Source organism: Oxyura jamaicensis, chromosome 4, assembly GCF_011077185.1.
Source record: "Oxyura jamaicensis isolate SHBP4307 breed ruddy duck chromosome 4, BPBGC_Ojam_1.0, whole genome shotgun sequence".
Lineage (NCBI taxonomy): Eukaryota > Metazoa > Chordata > Aves > Anseriformes > Anatidae > Oxyura > Oxyura jamaicensis.
In genome coordinates, this window is record NC_048896.1 from 53,096,419 (window position 1) to 53,121,823 (window position 25,405).

General features: G+C 35.2%; 1 protein-coding gene across 1 annotated transcript in view; it reads left to right on the top strand.

Annotated features, from left to right (window-relative positions):
• The window catches only part of LOC118165936, an 81,844-nt gene extending 58,647 nt beyond the window's left edge, over positions 1–23,197 (top strand). The window contains exons 8-10 of the mRNA XM_035324356.1: positions 12,527–12,624; positions 21,642–21,709; positions 23,158–23,197. Coding sequence (XP_035180247.1) covers positions 12,527–12,624; positions 21,642–21,709; positions 23,158–23,197 — 206 coding nt within the window. The remainder of the gene's footprint in view (positions 1–12,526; positions 12,625–21,641; positions 21,710–23,157) is intronic.
• Positions 23,198–25,405: the final 2,208 nt, after the last annotated feature.

Here is a 25,405-nt window from a genome sequence, read left to right on the forward strand (position 1 = left end):
CTATTCCTCCATGCAAACTCACTAAAAATAATGTGATAGCAAGAGATTTGCAGTTAAAGTTCCTGATGCAAAATTGGAGATGTAATACTTTTGAGACCTAAGGAACTTAAATCAGTTTCATCTCTTTTAAAGGGCACTGAGAAACAGGTAAAAAGATTTGACTTGTGAAAATAAGACACTCACCTGACCAGAATTTTCCTTGATAAACAGAAAAAATAACAAAAATGTGTTTGCCATACATGCCTCTTAGGGCTTTCACAGACTTAACTGGGCTCTGAATCATATTAGTCACTAAACATTTTCTTAATCTACTGTACTTAAAAGTCCCCAGGCAGTCTGTTGCTAGCAGCAAAATGATCTGTCTACTCTGATCTTTCCCTTTTCTCTGCACTCTAGAGACTTGGTATAAGGAAATGCAAGGCTATGATAAAAATAATTGATTCTGAAACAATCAGGTATTGAGAATGAGTTAACATCCATGCCTTCTGTTTAGGGTTTTTTCACATTTCAAAATCTAAATTTTCACGGAAGCAGACAAAAAAGAGATGATTTAAGGTACTATCAATAGGATACTGCTGTCGCAATTAACAGGAATGTTTAGAGTATATCCACAATGTGTTTTACCAATATTGTTAAAAATGGCAAAGAAAGGCTCTGAAAAGCTTTACCTGTTTGCTCTTTAGGATTAAATTGCAGTATGGCCTCTTGCCTTAAACTCACTCAGCAGCAACCTATGGTTGTCCACCTCCCCAGGTCAGATCAGGAAGAGAGTAGCTCTCAATTACGGTTTGTGTTTTGCTCCTCCCTCTATTACAAGGAGGAAGCAATCTGTTGCTGTCTATTCAGCACAGGATTACTTTTCCATCCTAGCTGGCCCAGATCTTCTGGCCAGCAAGACTGGATATCCTGCTCCAACCATTCATGCTGTGCACGTCTACCCTCTGATGAAGACTAGAAACCTTTGTGGTATCAGTGAGAGAGATGAAATGCTATTCAGTGGAACATAAGAATGTGAGACAATCTTGTGTAAAATTCTGACTGTGCTCTTGAAAGGACATAGTTGTTTTTACTTTCAGATATTGTCATATTTGGTTCTTTGAACTGATATATGTGAGCAAGCCCTAGATGTGTGCAAAATCATTGATTTTGCTATGTGAATGCTTGCAGATTAGGTTGCAGTGCAGGGGTCATGAATGAAAAGAGAGAGAAACATAATCCAACAGCATATTTTAAAACAAAATAGCTGATTATTTTATTGGTATTATTTGTACATTTATTCTATTGGTAGTGAAAGTTGAGGCTGTGCATCAGCTCAGCTATGTGATGAAGTTTGTTACACATCTTTATAAGACAACCCCACAATTATACCCTTGCAATATCTGCCAAAATGATGATTTCAAAAAATATATTTTTTAAATCTATTTAATGTTTTCTAATATTTTTATTGCATACATTTGTAAAAATATTTTTGTTTGGTTTTGTTTACTAAAAGAACACAAACTGCGTGTTAACACCCTTCTTGAGCTAAAAAGTGCTTCTATCCTTAGGTTTAGTGGATTTTGTCATGGAGAACTAGGAACTGATAATAGTGATGGAAATGGCTAGGAATATAAAATACATATATTTTTTTTCTAGTAATTTATTCAGTGATTAGTGCCAATATTCTTCAAACCACATTCAAGCAACTGTCAGACTATCTGAATACCTAAGTCTTAAGTAAAGAACAGTAAATTATTTGATGAAAAATGTCAGGATTCATTCTAAAATGTTTTAGCAAATGGCATTAGTCCAGCTGTCTTGTGAAGTAAGAGGGCCAGAGCTTTTTCCATATCTTTTGGGAACAAAAATTGACTAATTTTGTAAATGTTTGTACAGATTTGGTCATATTCCTCTGCATCTGAACTGCATATTAAATTGTGAATATCATCATTCCTCTTGTAGAAGAGGCTGATACATTGTTAAGAAAGCTAAATAATTCATTCAATTAAAAATATGAGAAAGAGCTTGAAGACTATAGACAAATACCAGTTCTTGTACCATGTTTGTGTGTATATCACTACATAAAAACACACTTGAACTCCTGACATCTAATTGATCCACTTTGCTTACAGATACAGCTTATATATGTAGTACAGAATTAATATGATCCATTTATTTCTTAATGCCAAATATCAGCCTACCTTTTTTCAAATAATAAAAAGAGTAATGGTCACTGACGGCCTCTGAGTTTATTGATACAGCTCCTTACACTATTTCCATGACCCTGTTAGGGTTCATACTGGTGTCTTGCATGACAGAGAGGCAACATATTTATGTCATTATTTCTTGGTGGCAGTCTTACTCCAGGACTCTGGAGAGACATTCCACAAGCAGAGATGAGGGGAGAGGAACAGAAGTGCTTCTTTTGCTGTCCTCTACCCAACACTGCTAAATAACGTTCATATAAGTGATAGGTTACAGGGGAACTAGGTGGGATTAGGGCCATGTAAACTGCAAAGTAGCCTGATTCTTTTCTTCTGGAGGTCCACTGTGACCTGCAAAAGCCTAAGCAGCTTTCAGGTTAGCCTGTAGTCTGTTTTTCATTCCTCCTTCTCTCAGCAAAAGTCTGAATTTTTTGAATAGAACTCAGTTACTGTCTTTTCTCTTTTTCTGCTATAAGTTATTCCTCATAGAAAGATGGTTGAATGCAGAATATTTCACTTTCAGTGAGCTAGATAGTTAAAGGCTGAGTTAAATCAAGGGTCTAGCTTATCTCCATCAGCCAAAAACAATCCAAGCCAAAGGAACTGATGACAAATATGTGAAAAATCAAACATATTTGATGATAAGGAAATAATGCCAGAAACCTTGCACTGACTTGGTTCATCCTTATTCATGAACAGAGATGAGTCACAATCAAGCATTGGCTTGAACTTAGTTCAGCTTTTTCATTCTGTTGCCCACCTCTATTTCTGTCTTATGGAATAATGATTTTCTAGCAGAATACGAGGAGGAAAGTTGGAATTCAGTTTTTGTCTAGGGGTTGGGTTTTTTTTTGTTTGTTTCGTTGGTTGGTTGGTTTTGATTTTGTTGTTGATTTGTTTTTAAGATGCATATGCTCAACAAAGAGAACTTCAGATTCAATAGTTGAAGTTTCTTTTCAGTAGCTGTAAATGGGGCATTGTAATGGAAAAGTGTTGACTGATTTTTATGGGAAGGGCTGGTAACAACATACATTTTGCCCAGTTTTGCAAAACCGTGGCTAAAGAAAGACTCACTGAACATATAAGCAGCACTCTTAGTAATGTGTGAGGTGTTTCAAGAAAGCCAGTTAGTTTATACTTAGAAAATGTAATGCTGTGATTGGAACACCTGCAAGACCACCTAGTTTTTATGGTTGGACTTGCTCAATAAAGTAATACTGCAGTCTACATAGTAGTTCATCCTGGGTAACAAAGCCTGGTTCAGGTCCTTCACCTTTCTTTTACTGAGTTAAAATAGTGTACTTCTTCCAAGTCACTGTTCATGTATATATCTGGTAGTCAATAGAAAAAAGAATCTCAGAAGCCATATATCTAAATTTTTGCCAAACCTATATTTTCCACAAATAGATCCTCTATGAAAAAACACATTAGCATTAGTACTTCTGAATGCACTGTTGAAAAATATATTTTACAGGGAAAGTAATTTTTTCTCTTCTGGCTTAACAGATGACACTAATAAGAAATCTGCTTTCTGAATAAAAGACTTGGTGCAATAAAGGCCAGAAGCTGAAAGGCCAAGTGTTGGATGGTACTGCATTATCTATGACAGCTGAACAGTTTTGAAAATCTGATCTTTAGAGCTGAAGGACTGCCAAAGGATGGAGGCCTTAGTATGTGACTTGGGCTCACTTCTAAACAGGATTTGTTGCAGAATCACACTGCATCCAAAGTTCGCTCATTGTGAAAATATCTGCACCCTCTGTTTCCCCTTTAAAGGGACACTGGCTAGTTGCTGGGCTTCTGCAGCAGCATAAGTCTAGCTCTAATTCTCTTTTGTGTCACCATTTTAGGTCATCTATAGTCAGTCACACCTAGGTAGAATGGAAAAAAAATCATTTTTCCAAGGCTGGGATTCAATTTGAGTCCTCAATATAAATGGGTTTTTAAGAAACAATCAAATTACTCCTGTCTGCTTCAGGCACATTTACCTAATTTTTTCTTATTGTATAAGAGAAATGACCAATTTTTCTGTCAAAAAAGAAAGAAAAATAATGTCAGATGAAGATATGTGATCATTTTAGATTCCATTGTAACTGGTTTTTCAATTATGTGCTCCTAAAATGCTGGGGTTATTGGTAATTAACACTAGAACAAGTATAATTTCAAGCCATCTAGCGCAATTTGTGGGTGTTATGTTTTATGATGGCTCACTTCCATCTTATAAGAAGAAATTTGGGAACCGGCTATTTTTCTTGCTTGATTCAACACAGTTAATGGTCATACATCTATCAGAAAAACAAAAAAAAAAAAAAAAAAAAAAAAAAAAAAAAAAAAACCACTTGTTTAATAACATAAAGATACACAGCTGATGGGTCTTTTCATGTAAGTGTGTGAAACATTGATTCATTTCATAAAGGAAACTGTTAGCTGGAAATAAGTTTTGAAGGAAGGAAAGGAGAAACCCACCCATAGTGCTGCAAATAAAGAGTGCGTTTTCAAATAGAGCTCAAATCGTGAAATAAAAAGGTGAGGTGATTTCAAGTTACAAGACAGAACAATTTGACCTTTATGAAAGATATTCACATGATATATTGCTCAGGCCCTTTGATGTTTTGTTGATACAAAGGCTTCTACGAGCAAATTAGAGGTAGCTTGATTTTGAGGCCTTTGAAAAAATGAGATCAGTTTGCAGCAGTGATAAAATAGTCTTCTTCTCTCCTGACCAAGGCCATGGTTTTTTGAACTACGGTCTTTATTCTTTCCTCTTTTTCCTCTGCCCTAGAGTTATTTCTTGTATTTCTGCATTACAGCTTAATAGAAAAGCTTTACTGATTGGAACAGGGTTTGTTTTGGGGACTACAGTTTTGTATGTATTTCTAAAGGCAATCTTTTACAGGCAATCTTTGAGTGCTGCTATATTTTTAGTAGTCCTTTCACATGCCTATTACATACAGGGCTGAACAATAGTAATTACTGCACAAATACCAAGGTCCCAAAGTAGTAGCATTCACTTCGGTGAAGAGCTGCTGTGAAAGCACATTTCAAAAAGAACCCATGGTGACAAGAGAAGGGGAAGGAGGGAAGGAAAACTGCAGTTCAAAGATTTTTTTTTTTTCTGAGGGAACATAATTCATTCATGTGTATACAAGATTCTTTTCCCTGTTGTTTGCATTTTCACTGCACTAAAATAGTCCCAAGGAAGTGCCTTGTGGGCACAGAGTTCTTTAATGGAAGGGTTTATATGACTGAGGTAAAGAATGGCCATGAAATAGGTAGGGTATCACTGAGTGGTTGGAAGTGAACAGTGGATCTGCTACACAAAGGGATGAAGGGGGAAGGTTAGCTGGTAGGATCAGGACAGAACGTTCAACAGAAAACCTACAAGGTGTAGCAGGAGAGATCTGACAAAGTGTGAATGAAAACATGGTATCTTTTCTTAACTGGAAGTTTTAGGGACATCTTCCATTAATGTCCCCATGACAGTACAATTTTAATGAAGGACCCCTAGGATATTAAGATGTGTGCTGGTATAACTTGTATTTTGTTCACTGAAATTGTAAATCCAGTATTGCTTTGATGAAGGTGAGCCATTGTAGCAGCATAATATTTTCATCATTAGTAAGCACTAGTTGTAGGCAATGGAAAACTATATTAGTTTCTTTTGGGAGGGGCTATAGAACTGTTACAGAACAAGAGCTGCTCATTTTATTAAGGTTTTCCTTTTTTTTTTTTTTTTTTTTTTTTATTTTTTTTTTTTTAGAAATGGAAGTTTTCTTGAGAGTGTATTGCTTTTTCAGGATTTACTTAGTTTAAAAAAAAACTTTACAAAGTTTTTTTTTTTTTTTCTGTCACCTTCAAGTTTTAAAAAGTATTAGTGAAAAAAATAAAGAATGAAAAAAGTCATGTTTCTTTTTCTCCCAAAATGTCAAGAAGTAAAGGTGATAGGACATTTGTCATTGATTTTTGTCTTTCTAACAATTCACATATCATTCTTTCATATGTTATGCACTCCAGACCTCAAACAAACTTTTCTGGACCTTTCTGTGTACATGTTATTCTGTGTACATTTTCTCAAGCATCTGGAGAGAGCTCCAGTGCCTGGTTCAGTAGACCAAATCATCACAGAACTCTGGAATTAGGTGGGAAAAAAAAAAAAAAAAGCCAGTGGGCTTTGCAACACCTTTCATTTTAAACAGGATTGCTCTGTAGATCTTCATCATCCCATGGTTAACTAGTGAAGCAAAAGTCATCACACACACACAGACATATGCACAACCTCCCCCCCCCCCCCCAAAAAAAAAAAAAATTGCAAATGCTATATGGGAATCCTAATCATAATTAGATTTCCTCTATTCAGATTCAAGACTCCATTCTTTTCCCTTGGGAGGTGTGGGTAAGCTAACAAAGCAGCTCAACTGGATGAATAATACTCTGAGATTATAGGCAGTTGAAAGAAACCTCAGGATTTCTAGCGCACAGAAATAAAGCTGATGAGACCATCATATAATATAAACACTTAATATTCTCCTTAACACAAGCAGGAAATGTGACTAAATTTCAGACGTATTCTTGAATTACTCTGGTTTTCTAAGCACATTTGAAATGTGTTGCTTGTAAACAAACCTATTCTCTGGGTTGGATAACTGGGCAAACACATGCATTCTTGATTCTTCAAATTACTATTAATTCCTAATCTCATTCTTTATTCCAATGTTTAGGAAGAGTTTAAGGATGTATAATTTCAGCATATCTTCTTCTTTTTTTTGACCAAAATGTAAAATGCAGTCGGAATTGTTTATGAATTGAAATATGCTTAGAAAAAAACAAACAAACAAAAAAAGCACATCTTTAGGTGAAAGTAAATTTATTATAACTCCAGTATGAGCCCACTCAGTTGCAATATATACCAGCTTTGCCACCAGACATTTTTATCAGAGTCTGTGTGAATCAGAGAGCACCATAATAGAAAGTTCAGTGTATTTTTGTGGATGTTTATTTCAAATATTTCATGCATGCAGATGTTTTCAACGTAAGCTGGTAAAAACATTTTAAATAAAATGTGCAACAATGCCACTACCTTTCCTAAACAAAACAAGGTTGTTCTGTTTGCTTGTTAAGTCAGCTTTAGCAGTTCCTAGAAATGTCATTTATTAAATGTCAGGCTAATTACTTGTAATATCAACCCTGAAAAGCAGACCTTTGTGAGTGCACTTTCAGAAGCTTTTTCTTCCTATTCACAGTCTGTCTGGTACATTTCTGGTGAGCAAATTGATGTTTTTGCAAAGGTACTAAACTGTTTTCTAAATAAGTATCTTTGTTTAGAATATAGAAGGATGTTACTTTAGAAGGATGATACTTTAATGAAAATAAATGAATATATTCTTAATTTAAATAACCAGGTTTTTAAAACCTGGCTGTGGTATGCACTGATGAATTTTAGCAAATACCCTGTGTCTGGCAGGGACCAATACTTCTTCTCTGGGACCAATACTTCTTTTCTACATACTTGCCCTTGCTGCTGAACCTGACACGAAAAGTACAATTACTGCAAATTCAATAGCTATTTCTATACTGTGAATCATTACATCTTACATTGGCCACTTGGCACTGAAATTGTGTTACCAGTAGTAGCTGTGATATTAGAAAGAGTAACAGATCTGCTTTTGTTGAGGAAAGTAAGTTAGCAGAAAAAAAAATAGTTTTCAGTGTTACTAGTGCTTTGTCTACAATGACACGTCAATCAGTAAAAATGAAATGAAAGCTATGAATCAGTAGGAATATAAGAAATGTACCAAGAACCTCTATACCATCTAGACTAAAAAAACATTTGCATTAGAAAATTCTTTCATTTTAATACTCTTAACAAGCTCTGAAGTAGCTTAAGTATAAATCTGCAAGGGAAAACGAAGATGAGCCCTGTCATGGTGTGTTAGTTAAATCTAGTTTACATAGATAACCATAAGATAAAAATGCAGCAATACGAAGGAGCTAGCATAGGTTGAAAGTTGAAACTGGAAGTGGCAAAGGTTGAGACTTGGAGGTGAAAGAGCTTGGGAACAGAAGCAGTAATTTTTGAATTATGGTAGCTGCTGTACCTATGTGGGGGCACAGGTAGTTCCCATTCTGTGAAGTTGCTTTGTCCATGTCAAAAAAAGACAAGGAAATGTAATGTATTAAAAAATAGACCAAAACTAGAGGCTAAGAAGTCAGACTTTAGTAATGTTTAGGCACGTAAAAATGAAGTCTGAGCCCTGAACATTTTAGGAAATCCTATCAGGTTTTGATTGTTCTATTGGTCTGCCTGGAAGCTGAGTTCTTAGATTGCTCAAAATCCAAGTAGACATCTGAGATTTTGTTTACTTTTAAAGTTTGCCTCAAACAAATTATGTGTCAAGGAAAAAAGTTAATTGGCAAGATTAAGTTCAGATTAAGTTTTGAAAACAAAAATAATTTGCAACAAAGAAATGTTTTAGTACAATGCATGTTTAAATATTACAAATTTGTCATGTGATCTTGAACGATCTTATGTTACCTGAAAATTTAAAAGATATCTTAACTTTATGTTCGTCTGGAATACCTAGTGACTTTCTTGCTGCAATGAAGTTGTATTTAGTGATTCTTGTATGTGTATGTAATCACTTACTGTATGTATACATAAATATTTATAAAACAATTCCACAAATTTATATAAAATTGCATTACAATATCCTAATTCTGTTATGGTGTTAGTCACCAGAGACATACAGAAAATACTTATTTTTTGTTGTGGAAATTTATTTAAATATAATGAACATTGTATTCTAGACAGGGATTACAACCACGTATTTGGTGCTCTGATGAGCCCCAATCTTATTTGTTCTATCATGTCAGTGTAAAAGATGTCAAAGTGGATATAAACTTCAGTCTCATGCATTCTATGACTGAATTCATGGATAAAATTCAAATACTTCGAATTAATTCTCCATCATTAAACTTGTGCACCCCGCCCCCCATTTAAATTACACATATACTTAAACTATGAACTGCTAATTCTATCATCTAGCTAATAATTGCTTGTAAGCACTATAGATTAAATCTGAGTGTCCTATTTAAAAAGGCATTAGCTAGCTGTGAGTTTTCATTAACTGCCTCCTCTTCCTTTCCAATGCACTTATTTCTGGATTGAAATAGTAACTGGGAAAAAGTGCTTTTGGGAGAAGCTTCATTTAAACACTTTTTTTTTTTTTTTTTTCTTTCTCATCTGTTTATTGAATCACATAGATATATCTTTCACAGGATTCCTGTAACAACCTTTGACTTTAAAAAAGGGTCTGTGGAGGTTGAAAGTGCTTGTCTGACCTTCCTGAAATGTTCTTTATGGGAAGGGACTAGATAAAAGTGCCTGAGATCAAAACGGGCCATGATCAAATTCAGAAGTGATATTAATTCGGGACCTGAGAAAGCTCAGTGTCAGAGAACTTGAGAAGGTATAAAGAACAGGAATTTATTTCTTTTTTAAACTGAATTATGACTTACTGGCCCCTGGAATTGCAAAGTGATATAACTCGTTTTTTCCTCACACACTTTTTTTTGTTGTTGTTATTGCTTATATTTATTAAGTTCTCAGGCTGCAAGGTAGATGGTTTTGTGCGTGATGGAAAAGCACTTTGCTGAAGGGTGGGAAAAAATCTAGCAGAGAGATCCAACCCGTTCCAGTCTCTGAATGTCTCTGCATTAGGATATTTGCCTGCAGTCATTATACAACTCCTTTATCTTTCTTTTCTATCTATATCAGGCATTCTTCATGTATGACTTCATTTGGTAGACGAGGGATTAATACAAAGAGAGGCAATAGACAACGTTCTGTTGTATTTCCTAACTGATCAGGGTTTCTAGAAGTAGCTCAAATAACTGAATTTTGCAGTGGATTCCCTGAATTAGGCATTCATAGAGAGAGTTAGAAGCTGTAAAATTCAACCCTTTAAACAAAAACCCGTTTAACCAAATATATTAAATGTTGAAAAGAAAGAGATGTATCTTTAAATCCTGTTCTCTCTTGCAAGTAGAGGCTTAACATCATTTAGCTGTATGTTTTCTAACATTATGCTGTGCCTGCTCTATCAAATACAGAGCTGAATTTACGGTGTTTTTTAAAATGTAGTCTAAGAGGTCACTCTGTCCTAAACAACTTAGAAACTAAACAACTTAGAAAACTCATCTTTTCTGGGAGTAGCTGGGAGACTAGCTTCAGTTCCCTGCAGAAATTCAAGCAATGTTAGAGAGAAGGCTGGATCTGGCTGGAAGCTATGGCAGCTCCTAGGTTGGTGGAAGAGGTTACAATAAGCATCTGACAGGAAAACAGATGAGTAAGACCTGAGTCTTAACCATTGTATCACACCTATTTTTTTATGTAGTTGTCATTTCCTAGTGCTTTTGATCTTTTTGATCATAACAGAATTACACAATTTCTGTTGGTTTTGGATAGAAGGCCAAGATTTCATGCTCTCATGTGCTATTGCACGTAAATGTTCTGACCAGTAGAATAGAAGTAAGCATATTGTTTTGTTAAGGGCTAATATAAACAGTGTGCAGTCCTGGACACGGCATTTCAAAAAAACACGTGGCAGAAACAGAACGGTCCTTTTACAGTCCAAGGCCTGGACAAAATTGATCTGGAAATAGCTTCAGAAAAGGGGAATGTACTACAGAAAGGAGACGGTTAAACAGGTACATCTGTCTCAGGCATGCTGAGTAGTAAAGAAAAGATGGATCAGGAAATTCTGTCTTTGTGTGCTCCCTTCTTCCTAACAGAAAAATGAAAGGGATTTCTAAAACTAAAAACTAAAAAAAAAAAAAACAATACCAAAAAACATACTTTTCACAAAACTGCAAATAATTTTTGAGCTTGTTTCTTCATTAAATTATTGATACCAAAATGTAAACCAGCAAGAATAACTAGAGTCATTATTGATGATAACACTAAAATGTGCTAGTGACATGAAACTTCATGACTGAAGAGTTTGGACAATCTAGAGAGAAGGGGGGGCGGCCCCCGGGCCGGCGCTCTGCTGATTGCAAATGTCTCTGTACCTGTTAACAGTTAGAGTTTTCTCAGAAACAGAAACAGAGTATGTGCTGTTTTGGAGGATGAATTGTAGACAAGAAAGACTGTTGATCACTTCCAGTACGGCAGCTCTGTTTTTATGTAGGTAACAGGCAAAACTGGCATAATTAAGATTTTTATTTCACTCAGTAGCCAAATTTGTTTCAGATTTTCTGAAATGGTCTCATCTACTGCAAGAGATATCAAGCTTTTTTTTGATCTCTCTGGTGTTGCAGTGCACTCCTTGAAGTCAAGGTTATACGTTTTCAAAATGTGGAGCAGAAAATTGTTTCACACTGTTAGTTTCAAAATTATTGTGATATGGTTTAAGCATGTTACCTTTAAAATTTGTGATATTTTACACAGAACATAACAATCAATATTACACATAATCACTTGGAAGAACTGCTTACAGTTGTTCATTTCTACAAAGAGGTATTTATTTTAAGAAGGATTTATTTTAAATTATTTTTGAGAACTTCATAGCTAAATACTTTATTTTACAATGTAAACTGGCAATTCATGATTTTAAGTTATGCATTCCTTTTTAATTAAATGAAGTTGTATTGGAACCAGGAATTCAGCGTAGTTGAAACTGATAGGAAAGTAAAGTAGCGTGTGTTTACTTTACCATTCAGAACATTTTAAAGATATTAACACATGATAGTGAGAACTAAGTTGTGACTTGGCACAAGGCACACATATTATACTGGCTGTGGTTTAGTTGTAGTTAGATGGGAAATCAGCCTGGCTCTTTAAAATACCTTCAGAAGCAGCCTTGTTCATGGTTACAGCCCTGATCTGAAAAGAGACATCCAAGTCAGGTAATTTTCAGGAGATAAAAGAACAGAACATCTTGCAGCCAACGTGCTTCAAGAGAGGAACAGGAAGCCATGCTGATTCTTTCCATGGTAAAGTGAATGGAAGAATGCAGAGCTGTTATACACCTTTCCATGAAGGATATCTAAATAAAATGAGACTTTATTTTTCCTTTGAAAATACTGAAGGGACTGCATTGAAAGCTATGCAATGGGATGCAGACTTTGAGATTTTGCTAGTTTTGTTGTCGTTGATCCAGGCAATGAGCCTGAAAATATTTGAAGTGTTTTATGGAAACTCCTGTCTGATCCCATAGGAAGCAAATGTCACTTCCACTTCGCAAACTGAAACTACCAGTTCAGTAGATTGAAAATAAATAAATAATCTGAAGTAATTTGGATAAATGACATATTTTTCAAGACCATACTAATCTTCCCAACAGGCAAAGTATACCAGGACTGGAGAGGTGTGATTGTACCAAATCCTGTGAAGGAGCATGACCAAATGAGGCAAAAATGCGTAAGACTGAAGGGTAAGAAGGTATGTAAACTGACCAAGTATCAGTGAGATTAGCTCTATGTACATTAAAAATTAGAAACATGTTAGCAATAAACTTTGCTTTCTACATAGGAGGTCTATAATATAGGTGGTGTTATTATCAAAATGGGAGAACATATTTTATAGTTGGAGCAGTAGCCAAGTTTTTGGACCCCCAAAATTCTTGTCTTACCTTTGATTATTATATGTACAACACATTAGCAACTACTATGGACAAAGTAGTGCTTCACTGTCAGTGTACTTCAGTATCATGAGTGGAACCTCTGTGAATTCTGTCATTTACAGAATGTACATGAGTATTACATGTATCATACAGGACCTGTTACGAAGAACAGATCCCTGTTTTAAACTAAAACAAACAGTAGTGTAAATTTCTGGAGTACATAGACTTTTAAATGCTAATAGTCACCATGTATTAGATAACAACTACTAATGTCAAAACTGAAATCAATTGTGTAGATATACCCTTTCTTTAAGAAAGGGGACTGATAGTTTGGTATTTAATTTTCAGGATTTATATCATCATGGCATGGCTATCTCGTTGTTTTGCCAACTTGATTTTTACAATGTACTATCCAGAAGCATAAGCTTTTTTCCCAGTTGGCTAATTATTCAGCTAAGCTGAAATTATTTGACCCAACTTCATGAAATGTTACGCAGAAACTGGATAGTTAAAATTACCATGCCTCCATAGTAGTTTTAACAAATATTTCTTTAAAAATATCAAACACTTCACAGATAACTGATTCTTGATTTTTTTATTATTACAAATGAGGTAAAGTCCAGAAAGAAATAGAAACATTTAACAAAACTTAAATACCACCACATTCCGTATGGTGAAATGCAGTCACGGTATGGTTTTGAGGTACAAAGATTAAATGTTAAATGTAATTTAGGGCAGCAAGCAGCTGTTGGAGGTAACTTCCCTACTTAAAATTTTCTGTTTGGCCTTAGAAGTGAATGGATCCTACTACTTAATAAAATAACTGTAAATTCATTTTAGGCTCTCGAAAAACACTTGTGAAGACTAAAAGTCTTGCAAGAAGCAAGAGTGAAAAGTTTCTTTGTTCTGAAAAGGAAACTGTCTGTATAAAAAAGAATAATATAAAAGAAGAGAGAAGGCTTGATAGCTTAAATTGAGTCAGACAGGATTCTGGATCTTGGCAGTTGAAATTCTAGCACCTCTTCAGCTGAGAGATGTTTTCACTAAAAGCATAATTATAGTTACTTCTAAATGAGTCATCCTCAGATAAATATAATTGGATAATAGTTCTCTGTATTCTTTGGAAAACACTATGAACCCAGGCTTTGTATAAACATAAACTTTTATTTCTTTACTGTAATTCAGTCCTATTTGTGAATTGTCCTAAGACTCAGTAAATTCACAAAGAAAGAGTGACTTTGGACTGAGAAAGACATTTTCATCTGATAAAACCAGGATCTTGTTGCTGAAGGCAACCGTGCCATTTACATATATATTAAACACTGTTTTTCACCTGGTTATTTATTCATTTATTTTTGCTTCCACTAATTCCATGGGAAAGCAGCTCTAGTCTCTTTTGGCGGATAGAAACTTTCACTTTTCACCCTAAATTTAGGTATGCTGAGTTTGTACTGACTATATTGTGCCAACATTGTCATTTAGAGTTATAGCTCTTCTCCATCCTTGACTTGTTACGCCCACTCCTGCCTGAATCAATTGTGTCCACTGTCAGCCTTTGTCTCTCTGGGCTGAAAAAGGTCAAACTATTTCTTGTTTCCTCACATCTGAGATACTCTTCATTGCCCTGATTATCTGAACAGCTATTTCTCCATACTTTATCCAGTCAGAGTTCACCGTACTTGAATGCTGAGTGACCACAGTGATACAGAATATAACATCCCACAGGGTAGCATGTGTTTCTATGCTTATTAAACATGTTATGGTTGTATTTTGGGGATTACTTGTTCTCCATCTAAAACTCTGTATTTTACAAGTTGCCTCTCAGAAGTTAGCTGCAAATTGGTGCCTCATATGGTTATTTCTTATTTGAAAACTGTCTTAGGAAGTTTGGTTTTCTAAAGATCTCTTGGATGATATTCATCAGTAAAGGCACAGAGTCTAAAATTTAGTTTACATCTTGGGATAGATTTACTGAAGAGGGTGTGTTTTGGGAGACCTGTTTTGATAATGTTTCATTAAAGTTTTGTTAATCAGTCAAAATGATACAAGATTCCAGGGGCAGAAACAATGCCAGCATGTCTCTAGAGGTAATTCAGTGAAACTACTGTATTCCTAAGTGTGTCGTGAATATGAATGGCATGCCCTAGGATGTCACATTTACTCTCTGGTACAAGCTTAGATTGATGGTGACTAAAAGCTAAATGAAAGATATGCAAAATGATATGTGGTTACAAACATTGTAATGTTCAGCCTTAAAAGTGTTCTAAGAATTGCAATGTCTTAGGAATTTATGTTAAGATCATTTAAGCTACAAGAAATATGTTATCTGAAGAATCCTGTAGATGTATTAAATGATTAGTGAAGAAAACCTTGCTAGCTGGTGATGAGCAAGCCTTTCTTAAAAAATAGTATTAGAAAAAAAAATCAGATGGGATGAGCTGGAATTGCTGTCCATGTCTATTCAGAAGAGGTATCCCTGTATGCAGTAGATTTCTAACTTTGAAGTCATAGAAAAATCTTGGCGAGTCTAGGTACGAGAGGTTAACTCTTGCCTAGAGAGGCACCTGATCTTTACATTTAAATTAAAATTGTGTTTTATATTTAGTTTCATTTTGTTATTTCTAATCTTGCATTAAAATTCCTCACCTGATCTTTCATTAAGTAGAGAGTTAATTTCTTCTTACTAAGTCTGTTTGGTGTTGAGGATGAGATAAGACTGAATGCTGTATCTCCATAGAGGGATTGAAAAGACTAAGCGTCACGAGCAGACTTTGCTGAGAAGCTGTGTCCCAGGGTGAGTTTAGGGAATTTAGGGAATCAGACTATCTCCTGCTACATTGCAAACAATTGCATTAAGAACAGAGGCTGACTACTGCGTAGCACTTACTGAAAAATGCTAATTTCAGCATGGGTAAGCTACCATTTCCTCTGCAAGGAGCAAATTACTGAGAAATATACCCTGCCTTTAGGCAAATCCCAAAGCTCTCCAGTTGAAGTGTTTTCCCCCAGAAATGAGTTTCAGAGGCATTTTTGTCAAGAAGAATTTCTCAGGCCTTGAATATCTGCTGTAGGGAGAAAAGGAGAAAAACAGAAATGCTAACTCACTATTGAAACCAAGTATGCAAGGGTTTTTTTTTTGGGTAAGCTGAAGTTGAAAATCGCTGTGCTGATTCATTCAGGGCATTCTATTTTATAGGAGAGTCTGGCATCCTGAGTGAATGCCTTTGCCACTGCATTGAATCTCTTGATTTTGTTTTGCAACAGAACAAAACTAAGCTTCGAAATCTTGAAATGTCATGTAATGTTATGAGTGAGCCTGCAGTGAATACATTATCCAAAGACAGGACAGTACTTTATTTGCATAGATAACATGGCTAAACTATCTTCTCCAAAGAGGCATTGAGTGTAGATTGTTTTCACAACTGATTCTGAGGCACATTCTTTCAATTATTTTTAACATCGATTCAACTTTCTATTTACAATACCCATGTTTTTGGTAGGTGAGTTGCTATGTATACCCTTGCCTCATGGCACTTTCATTTGATGAAAGCCAGCTGTACAGTCTAATCTAGCAAGATGAAAAACTAGCCTGGATCGAAATACAGACAAGTGGGGAAGAAGGAGTAGAAAGCTTGTCACGCAAAGACATCTTTGTTAATTAACCTTTCACGGGAAAGAAAATAGTCTTTCAGGATATTTCTATGTCTGATTTTATTTTATTCAACGAGGAAAGACAACAGAGATTACTATAGCATGTGAATCTGGATAAAACAAGGAACGGGCTTAGAAAGTACCCACAGCTCTGCTTATGTCTACACACAAGCATTTATTGTTCCTTTAGAATGGCTTTCATGTATTCTCTGAAAAATTATCTGAAACAAAAAAAGTAAGAGTAGTTCATTCAACTTTAAAATATGCTTAATAAATTATTTCCCAAAAAGGCACATGAGGAAGAATGGGTTATAGACAAGGTGTTACCTTATCAGAATCATTATTTTAAATTACTGTTTTGTTTTCTTTGGGAGGAGATAGGATATAGTGGTGGAGTTTTAAGAGCTGAGATAGCTTAGTTTACTTGCAATTTGCACTTTACTAGGGTTTTGTACTTGACCTAAAATAGGAGACAGTTATTTAAATCTAACGCTCTTTCAAAGCTAGCTGTGAATTAACCATTCCTTCATTAGGATTCAAGGCTGACAGAGTTCTACTGCTTATCATGCAAAGTGGTTCCATGGTTGAAATTCACCAGTTTAGACAGAATACCATAATAATCTGAATTGAACAAAATATGAAACATCCATTTCCACTCTATCATCTCTGATTCACAATGGAACGATCAGCTTCTATTCTTCCTATTGATGAATGATGCCAGCTTTAACGTTCCAGCATGCAATTGTAGGTGTTTTTCCTGTGCTACCTTGTAGGCTTAGCAGAAACTCTTTGTACATGGTTGAAAACAACCTCTTTAATGCACTTTCTATTCATACTTAAGGTTAAGCTTTCCCATGCTGTCTGTTCAAGTTCCTGATGTACTGTGACAATTCTGTATCATGCCAACCAAAATCAATTCACTATTTCCTCATGTTACATTGTTACTTCATCCATCTGATCCATCTGTATTCTACTGTTGCTTCTTTTTTTTTTTTTTTTTTTTAAATGCAATTTGAAATTACCTGGGTTAGTGATTGTCCTCTACTTATTGTATTTAAGCAGTGTCCATCATCTTGGGGCCCTGGGATCGAGACTAAGTTCATGAGTTTCTGTGGCATGGTGCTACTAGCCTTAATAGACAAGCTGGATTTTTTTTTTTTTTTTTCTGGTTTCAACCTAGCCACCTCTTCCAGTGCTTTATATGCCACCCTTCATTCAATTTCTACTGAATGCAGTGGTCTGTATTCTCATTGCAAATTTTTCCTTTTTTTTTTTTTTTTCTTAATTTTAGGACAGAAGTCTTAAGTCTTTTGAGTCATCAGGTTCCTTCATTTCATCTTCTCCCCAGTTCCAGATATTCTGGAAATGTTAAAGATTTTTAAATTATATTTTGAATAATTTTTAATTCCTTTTGCAGATTAATGCAATTATTATATCCACGTATATCCTGTTTTACTGAGGAAAACTTGAGGTATTCACAAATAGATCTTGTTCCCCATACAAAACAGGAAGGAGAGTAGCAGAGCTAGAATCAAATAAATTAGTTCACTACCACAATTCTGGAGTAGCTTTCTGTGCAGACATTATTCTTAAATAAAAGTTACTTTTATTCCAGAATAATTATTCTGCTCACAAAACAGCATCGGCTCTGAGACAAAGCTGAGACTTCTAACACTTTGTAAGTTTATCTCTGAATTCCTGCTGTGCAGATGGCACAGTGGGCTGGGGAGCAGCAGGACTGGGAAGCAATAGAGAAGTTGGCAGGTTGGTGAAGAAGATAACAGGTGGCTTGTGAAGTGGAAGCAAGGTCTTTATTGCAGGCCACCCTTGTCTCAGGCAGAATAAAACTTTGAATTCAAGGCAAGGAGGCAGCCTCAGAGGAAAGCATACACAACCTGCTGGACCACACACTGGAGACTTCAAAGATAGTTTCAAAAGTAAAGGAAACGAACTGTGAACTTTTGCATGGCTCCAGGTAGAGATGAAATGGGAAATCTAGAGGAAGTAATGGCTGTTTGAAGGGTGACTAAACACTGAGATGGTGGACCAGCACAAATAGAGGGCTGTGGAAGAAAAACACTATATAAGGTCTTCAGATGAGACTGGCTTTTTTTTTTTTTTTTTTTTTTTCCTCTCAGCAACCTTATCAGAGTACAGATTGCTGTAACAGCCAATTAAATTCTTTTCACAAGTGGGAGGCAGGAGGCTGAACTCAATTGGCAAGTGGCTTATCATAGTGTGAAGTGGGAACAGCTCATTCTGAGTCAAACACATGCTTCACTGCACTGTCTTATGTGGAAGATTCTGAGAAGATAAAACCATTTGACTCCTTTGTTATAGTAGTGTATCAAATATAATGGTGAGTGCAGATTGTAAAGAAAACCTTTGTGTGTATTTCATGTCTCCCACTTTTCAGGGGTTAGTGATATGATTTTCCTTATTGTTAAAAGGGAACATACTTTAAGCTATGTGGCCAACTTACTTTAAGAAAGTAACGTAAGATATATCTTACTTTAAAAAGAAATTAAGGTGAAAAATTGTTTTCTCTCTGCTGTTTAAAACCTTGTAGGTAGCAGTCTGCTGATCAAAATGTTCATTTTGAAATGATCAGTCTTTACAGATGTTTGATACTTGTTTTATGAATATCAGATATATTTAGAGATATGGTCCTGGCAAATCCTGATCACCTGTATAGTAACATATTAATTTTCATTGTCAGCTCATAATCCTCATCACGTACTGATAAGTACAGCTGGACGACCCAAGAATACCTTGGATAATGACTTGATAGCATTTGGTAAATCTAGTGTTAATTATTAAGATACCTTTGAAGCAACTTAAAACATCATCAAGTATCTATCTTGCACTGAATTCATACATTTATATCCAGAAATGTGAAAAATTGCTTACTTTAGTGTTGGACCTTTGCCCAGAAATTAATTTTTGGAGATTGACTCTTGCTATCTATGCAGATAGTATGCTTATTGCACTTCTGTGTCCACCCTTTTCTCATGTTTTCTCCTAGGCAGCTGGTGTTAACGCTTAGATTTTATAAAATCATCTAGTCATATCTCAATTGTACAAGAAGTGTAGTTTCATCTTCATATTAAATCATAGTTGTTGGCTTTATTAGGCATTGGCATGGCATTAGACCACATGAGCTAAAAGGTAGACTGCCTTTCAGCATATGCCTTATATCTCAGACCGAGTTTCCAAATGAATGAATGGAGGTGATAAAATGAGGGATTTTATCTCCCACTTTAGGTCTTGGAGGAGCAATTTCAGGACTCAAATTCCTAGATGAAAAACAGAAGACCAAAATACAGCAAACTAGTATGAAATCAGACCAGTTAAAGCTGCTCAGTGATAACAGAGAATGTCTTAAATAAATGACCAAAGAACCATACACCTATAAAACGAGGTGTTAAATAAGGCTATTCCTGAGCATGCACATGCATTTCAGCTCTCCCAGTGGACAATGTTTAATTGGTGGTTAATAATCCAAAAACATACAAAGGTGAGAAGAGCCAGGCCCTCTGTTTACAATAGCAATTGCTTCAAGTGTAGTAGCCTCATAAGAAGAATGTTTTTCCTTTAACATTTGGGTAACCCATACCTCACTGATTGAAATCTGCAATACAAGTCAGTACAGTGACTTGCAACCTTTAAAACCTGAACTCTGATTAAAAAATGATAATCAGTGTCTAGCATTTAGGCTCTGTGGGTAGATTTGCTAAACATAATTCCTGAAATAGTGGTGTAGATTTACTAAATGCATTGCCAATGTTAATCTAGCACATACTACTTATGATTTTTCAAACAAAATTTTATTTTGTTATTTGCTCATCAAAACATTCTGGTGACTGAAAAAGTAATGAAAATGTTTGGTGGAAGGAATTACTATATATATGTATACCTAAATGTGCTCTAAATTTTGCATTTTCACACAGGCAAGAACTTGGAATCATTGTGGTTAGTTCTCTGAAATTGTAAACTTGGCACCAAATGGAGCACAAAATATAGCAGGAGGTTGGGTATAGTAAGAAAAATAATTCAGGGGTGAACACATCATGTCTGTGTACCTTGAGAAAGGTGGCAGTGTGCAGAGAGGTTATAGTAAGGAGTTAGCGACTGAAAACAAGCACAACAGGTCAGAAGAATAATCAGTAGAAGCGTCACTCCAAAAATAGGGAGAATAACATAACTGGGAGCTGAGCCAAAATATTATGAAGTCCATAGAGCAAGGTAGGATCTAAGGTGGTAGGTAACAGGCAAAGCTAGTATACATTTGAGTATCAGACTTTGGTTTCAGTAAATGGGACTAGGGTCTATGATATAGCCAAAAATATATGGAACGGTAACATGCAACCAATAGGACTTACTGGCTATTAAACACAAGAGTAGAGATGCTGCCTGTAGTTCATTCACTAAGCTGCCAATAACCAGAAGTCTGTAATGGAGATAAATCACTCCAAATGTATAGTGTTTCTTACACCTGCCTAGACTCCTTTGTTGGCTCTTGTCAGGGAGGGCACACTGGGATGGGTGCTTTTTCAGTGTAATGCCAGATACATGTTTTTTATGATGCTTCGTTCATAACTGTACTCCAGGAACACAAGAATGAAAATATATATGGGAAAAGCCTTATTTCATACTAGGGGAGGACAGTTGAGGGGGTTATAGTTATATATTTCCATTACATTCAGTTTTTTCTTTCCTCCAAGTCTTTTACCAGATTATGTGTTCTTTTTAAGAGTTAGCCTGATCAACGTAGTACAACAAAAGCCAAACAACCTGATCTATGCAAGTGGTTCTAAGAGGAAAAATATGATACCAAATATTAGTCTTCTGTGTTTTCATGATGAAGGCATTGCTAGAATAATAATCAAAAGTAGCTGGACAGGGAGCAGTCCTGGAGGAGATGGAAAGTAGAAAACAAAATCTACACTTTCTGAAGCTGTACATCTGAGCTTAAAGGAAAGTATTGCTAGGTTTATCCCTAACATAAAACATAGGTTGGATTTATTTCTTTGAACTTTTAATTTTGCTCAATAAAGCAGCAAGTCCTATCTAAATTGTGAACCTTTTAAAGTATATGTACAATTCTTGAATTTTATGGCAGTTGTGAGCTGTCTTAAATTTTAAATATCATCTAATTCACTAGATCTTTCTTTTTTCTTTCCAGATAGACTTCCCAGTCTACAAAAAGAAAAGTGCTGCATCAGGTGCTAAGTCAGAAAGGAAAAAAATGAGGTGCTTTTTTTCCTATTCATCTTTTTTAAAAAAATGAGAGCAGATGAAACTGATTAATTGTAATGTTTTTCTTTTTGAAATTAATATAGAAACTGAGAAAGGCATTGGAAAGCATGAATGGGCCTTAGCCATGCATTTAAGTTTTTTACAAATAGAATCTATAGATTTTCGATGCCATTAAGTTACAAAACCTCAGAATGGTGATTCTGGGTCTTATTTGTATGATCTGATCAACCAGATCCACTTGTTTGATGTGTATCGAAACCTCCTATTAACTTCATTGTGGCCTCAGAAAACTAGACAAATTTAAAATTTGAAAATTTTAAGTTTGCCTAGTATCAGGCCCTGAGACCAACTAAATTGGGCCCTCAGAAGTTAATAAAACTGTCTTCAGCTGGAAGTTAAAGCTGTTGTGCTTGTCATTAGGGCTTCTATTTATGCCTCCATATTGCTTCTCTGTCATATTTTGTCTTCTGTGAACATCCTGAGTGAATAATTTAGGATGTATCTTGGAGTTTAAGCAGTGTTTCATCATCTTCTTAATTTATGTCTGCATGAATTCTAATTACCTGGTCATCAAAATTCTACTCAGCCATACATTGATTATGTATATGCTTATCTTCAGATTTTATTTGTATAGTGATAATTTCTGGATTGAGAACATACTGACACTTATGAGTAATCACTGGGCTCCAGTTCAGCACTCCATCTGTATTCAGCAAAACACTTAAGCATATGCTTAATTTTGACTTTAGCTCAGGTAAGCATGCAGTTGCCTCCATCCCAATTCAGCATAGCATTTTAAGTACGTGCCTAACTTTAGGCATATCCTTAAGTCCCACTAAAGCTAAAATCAAACACATCCTTTAATGTTTCATGAATATGTATAACTGCTGAAATTGGTTCGATGAGATGAACTCTGTCAGCCATTAAGTAACAAGAAATGCCTGGCCATGATTTCATTACTGCCCTAAAGGCAGGGAAAATATAACAGAGAACAATTTATTTGTGCCTCAGAATTGTAAAAGCTAAGCTGTGTACTGTTGAAGATAAAATATTTTAGAAACTCTTCCTATCCATTAAAGAATGCTACCAGGAGGAAATCAAGATTCCATTCTCAATGTTTCATTAGGTTCAGAATGTTCAATAATGTTTTGTTTCATTCTTGAAAAACATTTCAGATAATGTATCTAAATTTGTTTGAAATTACAAATGAGAATGAGAGGATAACTGGTTGCAGAAACAAAGAAAATGAGTAAACTATATACAGGTGGTGAAGATGTTACAGCTTATAGCATATTTCTTACAATTTTGTTTTATTTTCAATGCTGAAGTGCTTGATTCACATCACCAGTCTTTGTTTCAATCCCTTTTTGCTTTTGCTGCTTCAACCTCTACAGTCCTTCTGCACTATTTATGTGAAAAGCTCTTTGCATTTTTTATTTCAGATCCTCTCCTATTGCAGTTCATGAAGTCTTTCAACAGTAGGCTGTTAATCCTTTGCAGATTAATATGATTTCAGTGATAATCCTTTCATTTGTTGAATTTTAAGACATATAATCATTAAAGAAAGCGCTTGACAGATTTTCCATTAGAGAAGTACGAAGCAGGTGGTATGTCTTTAATGTATGTTGGTAGCACTTTATGTTGCTCATTTATAAAATTAAATTTGCAGATGAAGCGAAGAAGTCTAGGGTTAGTTACTGGTCTTTTCCCTTTGATATTATGTTTGAAATCCAATTGAGGAAAAAGTTATTCAGAGGGTTTCAGACCAAGCAGTGTTAGAATATCTGGTTGAAAACTTTTTTTACATCACCCTTGTTACATTTCTTCTGGAATAAGGGTCAGCTTGGGTTCTACCCTAACACGGTAAAGCATCGAGTTATTATGTGGAGAAAGGGCAGCATATAATCTAATACGGGACATTTACCTTCAGGTAGGCTATAGGATGTAAATAGTATACAGGAGTCATTCCATCTCTTTGTACGAGGCTTATTCAGACCTTCATTTAAGTTAAATATATGACTGAAATACTATTCCCTAGATTGAACTGAAGGCTTGAATTATCTCACAATAATGGCACACACAAATCTCTTGATGTTAGAGTTTTTGGTATTCTGTTATTTCCAGCTCACTCTCCATGACTGTACTTCTCATCCAATTCTTTACCCTCTTTTTTCTTCTCTTTTTCCTCCTGATATTTCCTATATTGTACTATTTATTCCTTTCCTGCTCTTTTAAGCAAACTGATGAAATGATAGGCAAAAAGAGAAGGCATAGATATTAAAATACTGTGATACTGAGTGCTCTTGTAAGACGCCTTTTATTTCAGATCTCAGACGCAATGCTTCAAGGTTAATATACAAACAGCAGAAATTATCTTTTTTTGTTGTTTTTAGCCACAGATTAAAAAAACAACAAACAAAAAACCTCTCCAAACATTTAAAGTTTATTAAAACCTCTGTTTAAACAAATAGATAGCAGGTGTGGCCTATCATTACTAGGCTGATTTTTTTGCTTTTATATACTGAAAACTCATAGATGCTTTATGCAGGAAGGAAAGGAAGCAGACACCACAAGTCTTTAGGAAAATCAGGTCCTGAACTTGGCAAACCTTTAGCTGATTTTGTCACATATTTGCAGCTTTAATATGATTTGGCCTTTGCAACAGCCAAAATAAGTGTCCTTTAATCACTTCCAACCTATTAACAGATGGGCAAACAGCTTTTATAAATGGGGCATACAAAATACTCCGATATCAGCCAAAACTAATTAGTAACAATATCTGAAATGCAATTTATAAGTGATGGAATATATATTAATGCAGATAAACTGATGATTTGATAGAACTTCCTTTTCAAACGTTATGTCTGGTATTTGTTATGCTCTGATATGTTCTAAATACTCAAAAAAAAACAAACCACCCTTTTTGTGTCTAGCTATTGTATTCTGTTAAAACAAGAAATTTATTCACAAAAGATCTTGTTTAAAGGTAGTGCAACTGATAGAAATCACATTAAGCAAGAGATAGTTTGGTACATGTTTTTTGTGGTATGTTAGAGGAAGGACAGTGTAACTTGAACATAACGATAAAAGAAGTTAATCTTTAAGAACAGCCCGAAGTACTGATATAAGACATTATTTATACACCAGTGCCAGATCATATTAAATATATCTTTACACAGCAGAATTAATCAGCATATGTAAATTGCATGAAATTAAATTGCAAGATTATAGAAAAATTGCTACATGCATAATTCAGTAGGAAGAGCCATTCAATGCATTGCCATCAGATCTATGGCATGAATTTGATTTTACAAAGACATCTGTAGTGCAGACAGCTGCTGTACCTAAGTGAGAATTTGATTGTACACTCAATATTTCAAAGAAGCACTTGTCCATATCTTCCGTATAATTTTTGTTATCCTGGCTCTAAAAAAGAATGTAAATGGTTGCAAACTCAGAATTGTTCTGAAACATGTTTTCATAAAAAAGAAGTAATTCAAAACTTGCTGGTTTTAGAAAAAATTTCCTTTCACCCGAGTGCCCTGTCTTTCACAAACAACCTACCTCTCCATCTCAACTTACACAGTGTTTTGGGGGTCTTCCTTGAAAAGTCAAACTATATCTAGAATACTAGCAAATTTGAAGACAATGTTAAGAAAACTTTTCAAATCTTTCTTCCTGTAAGGTAAT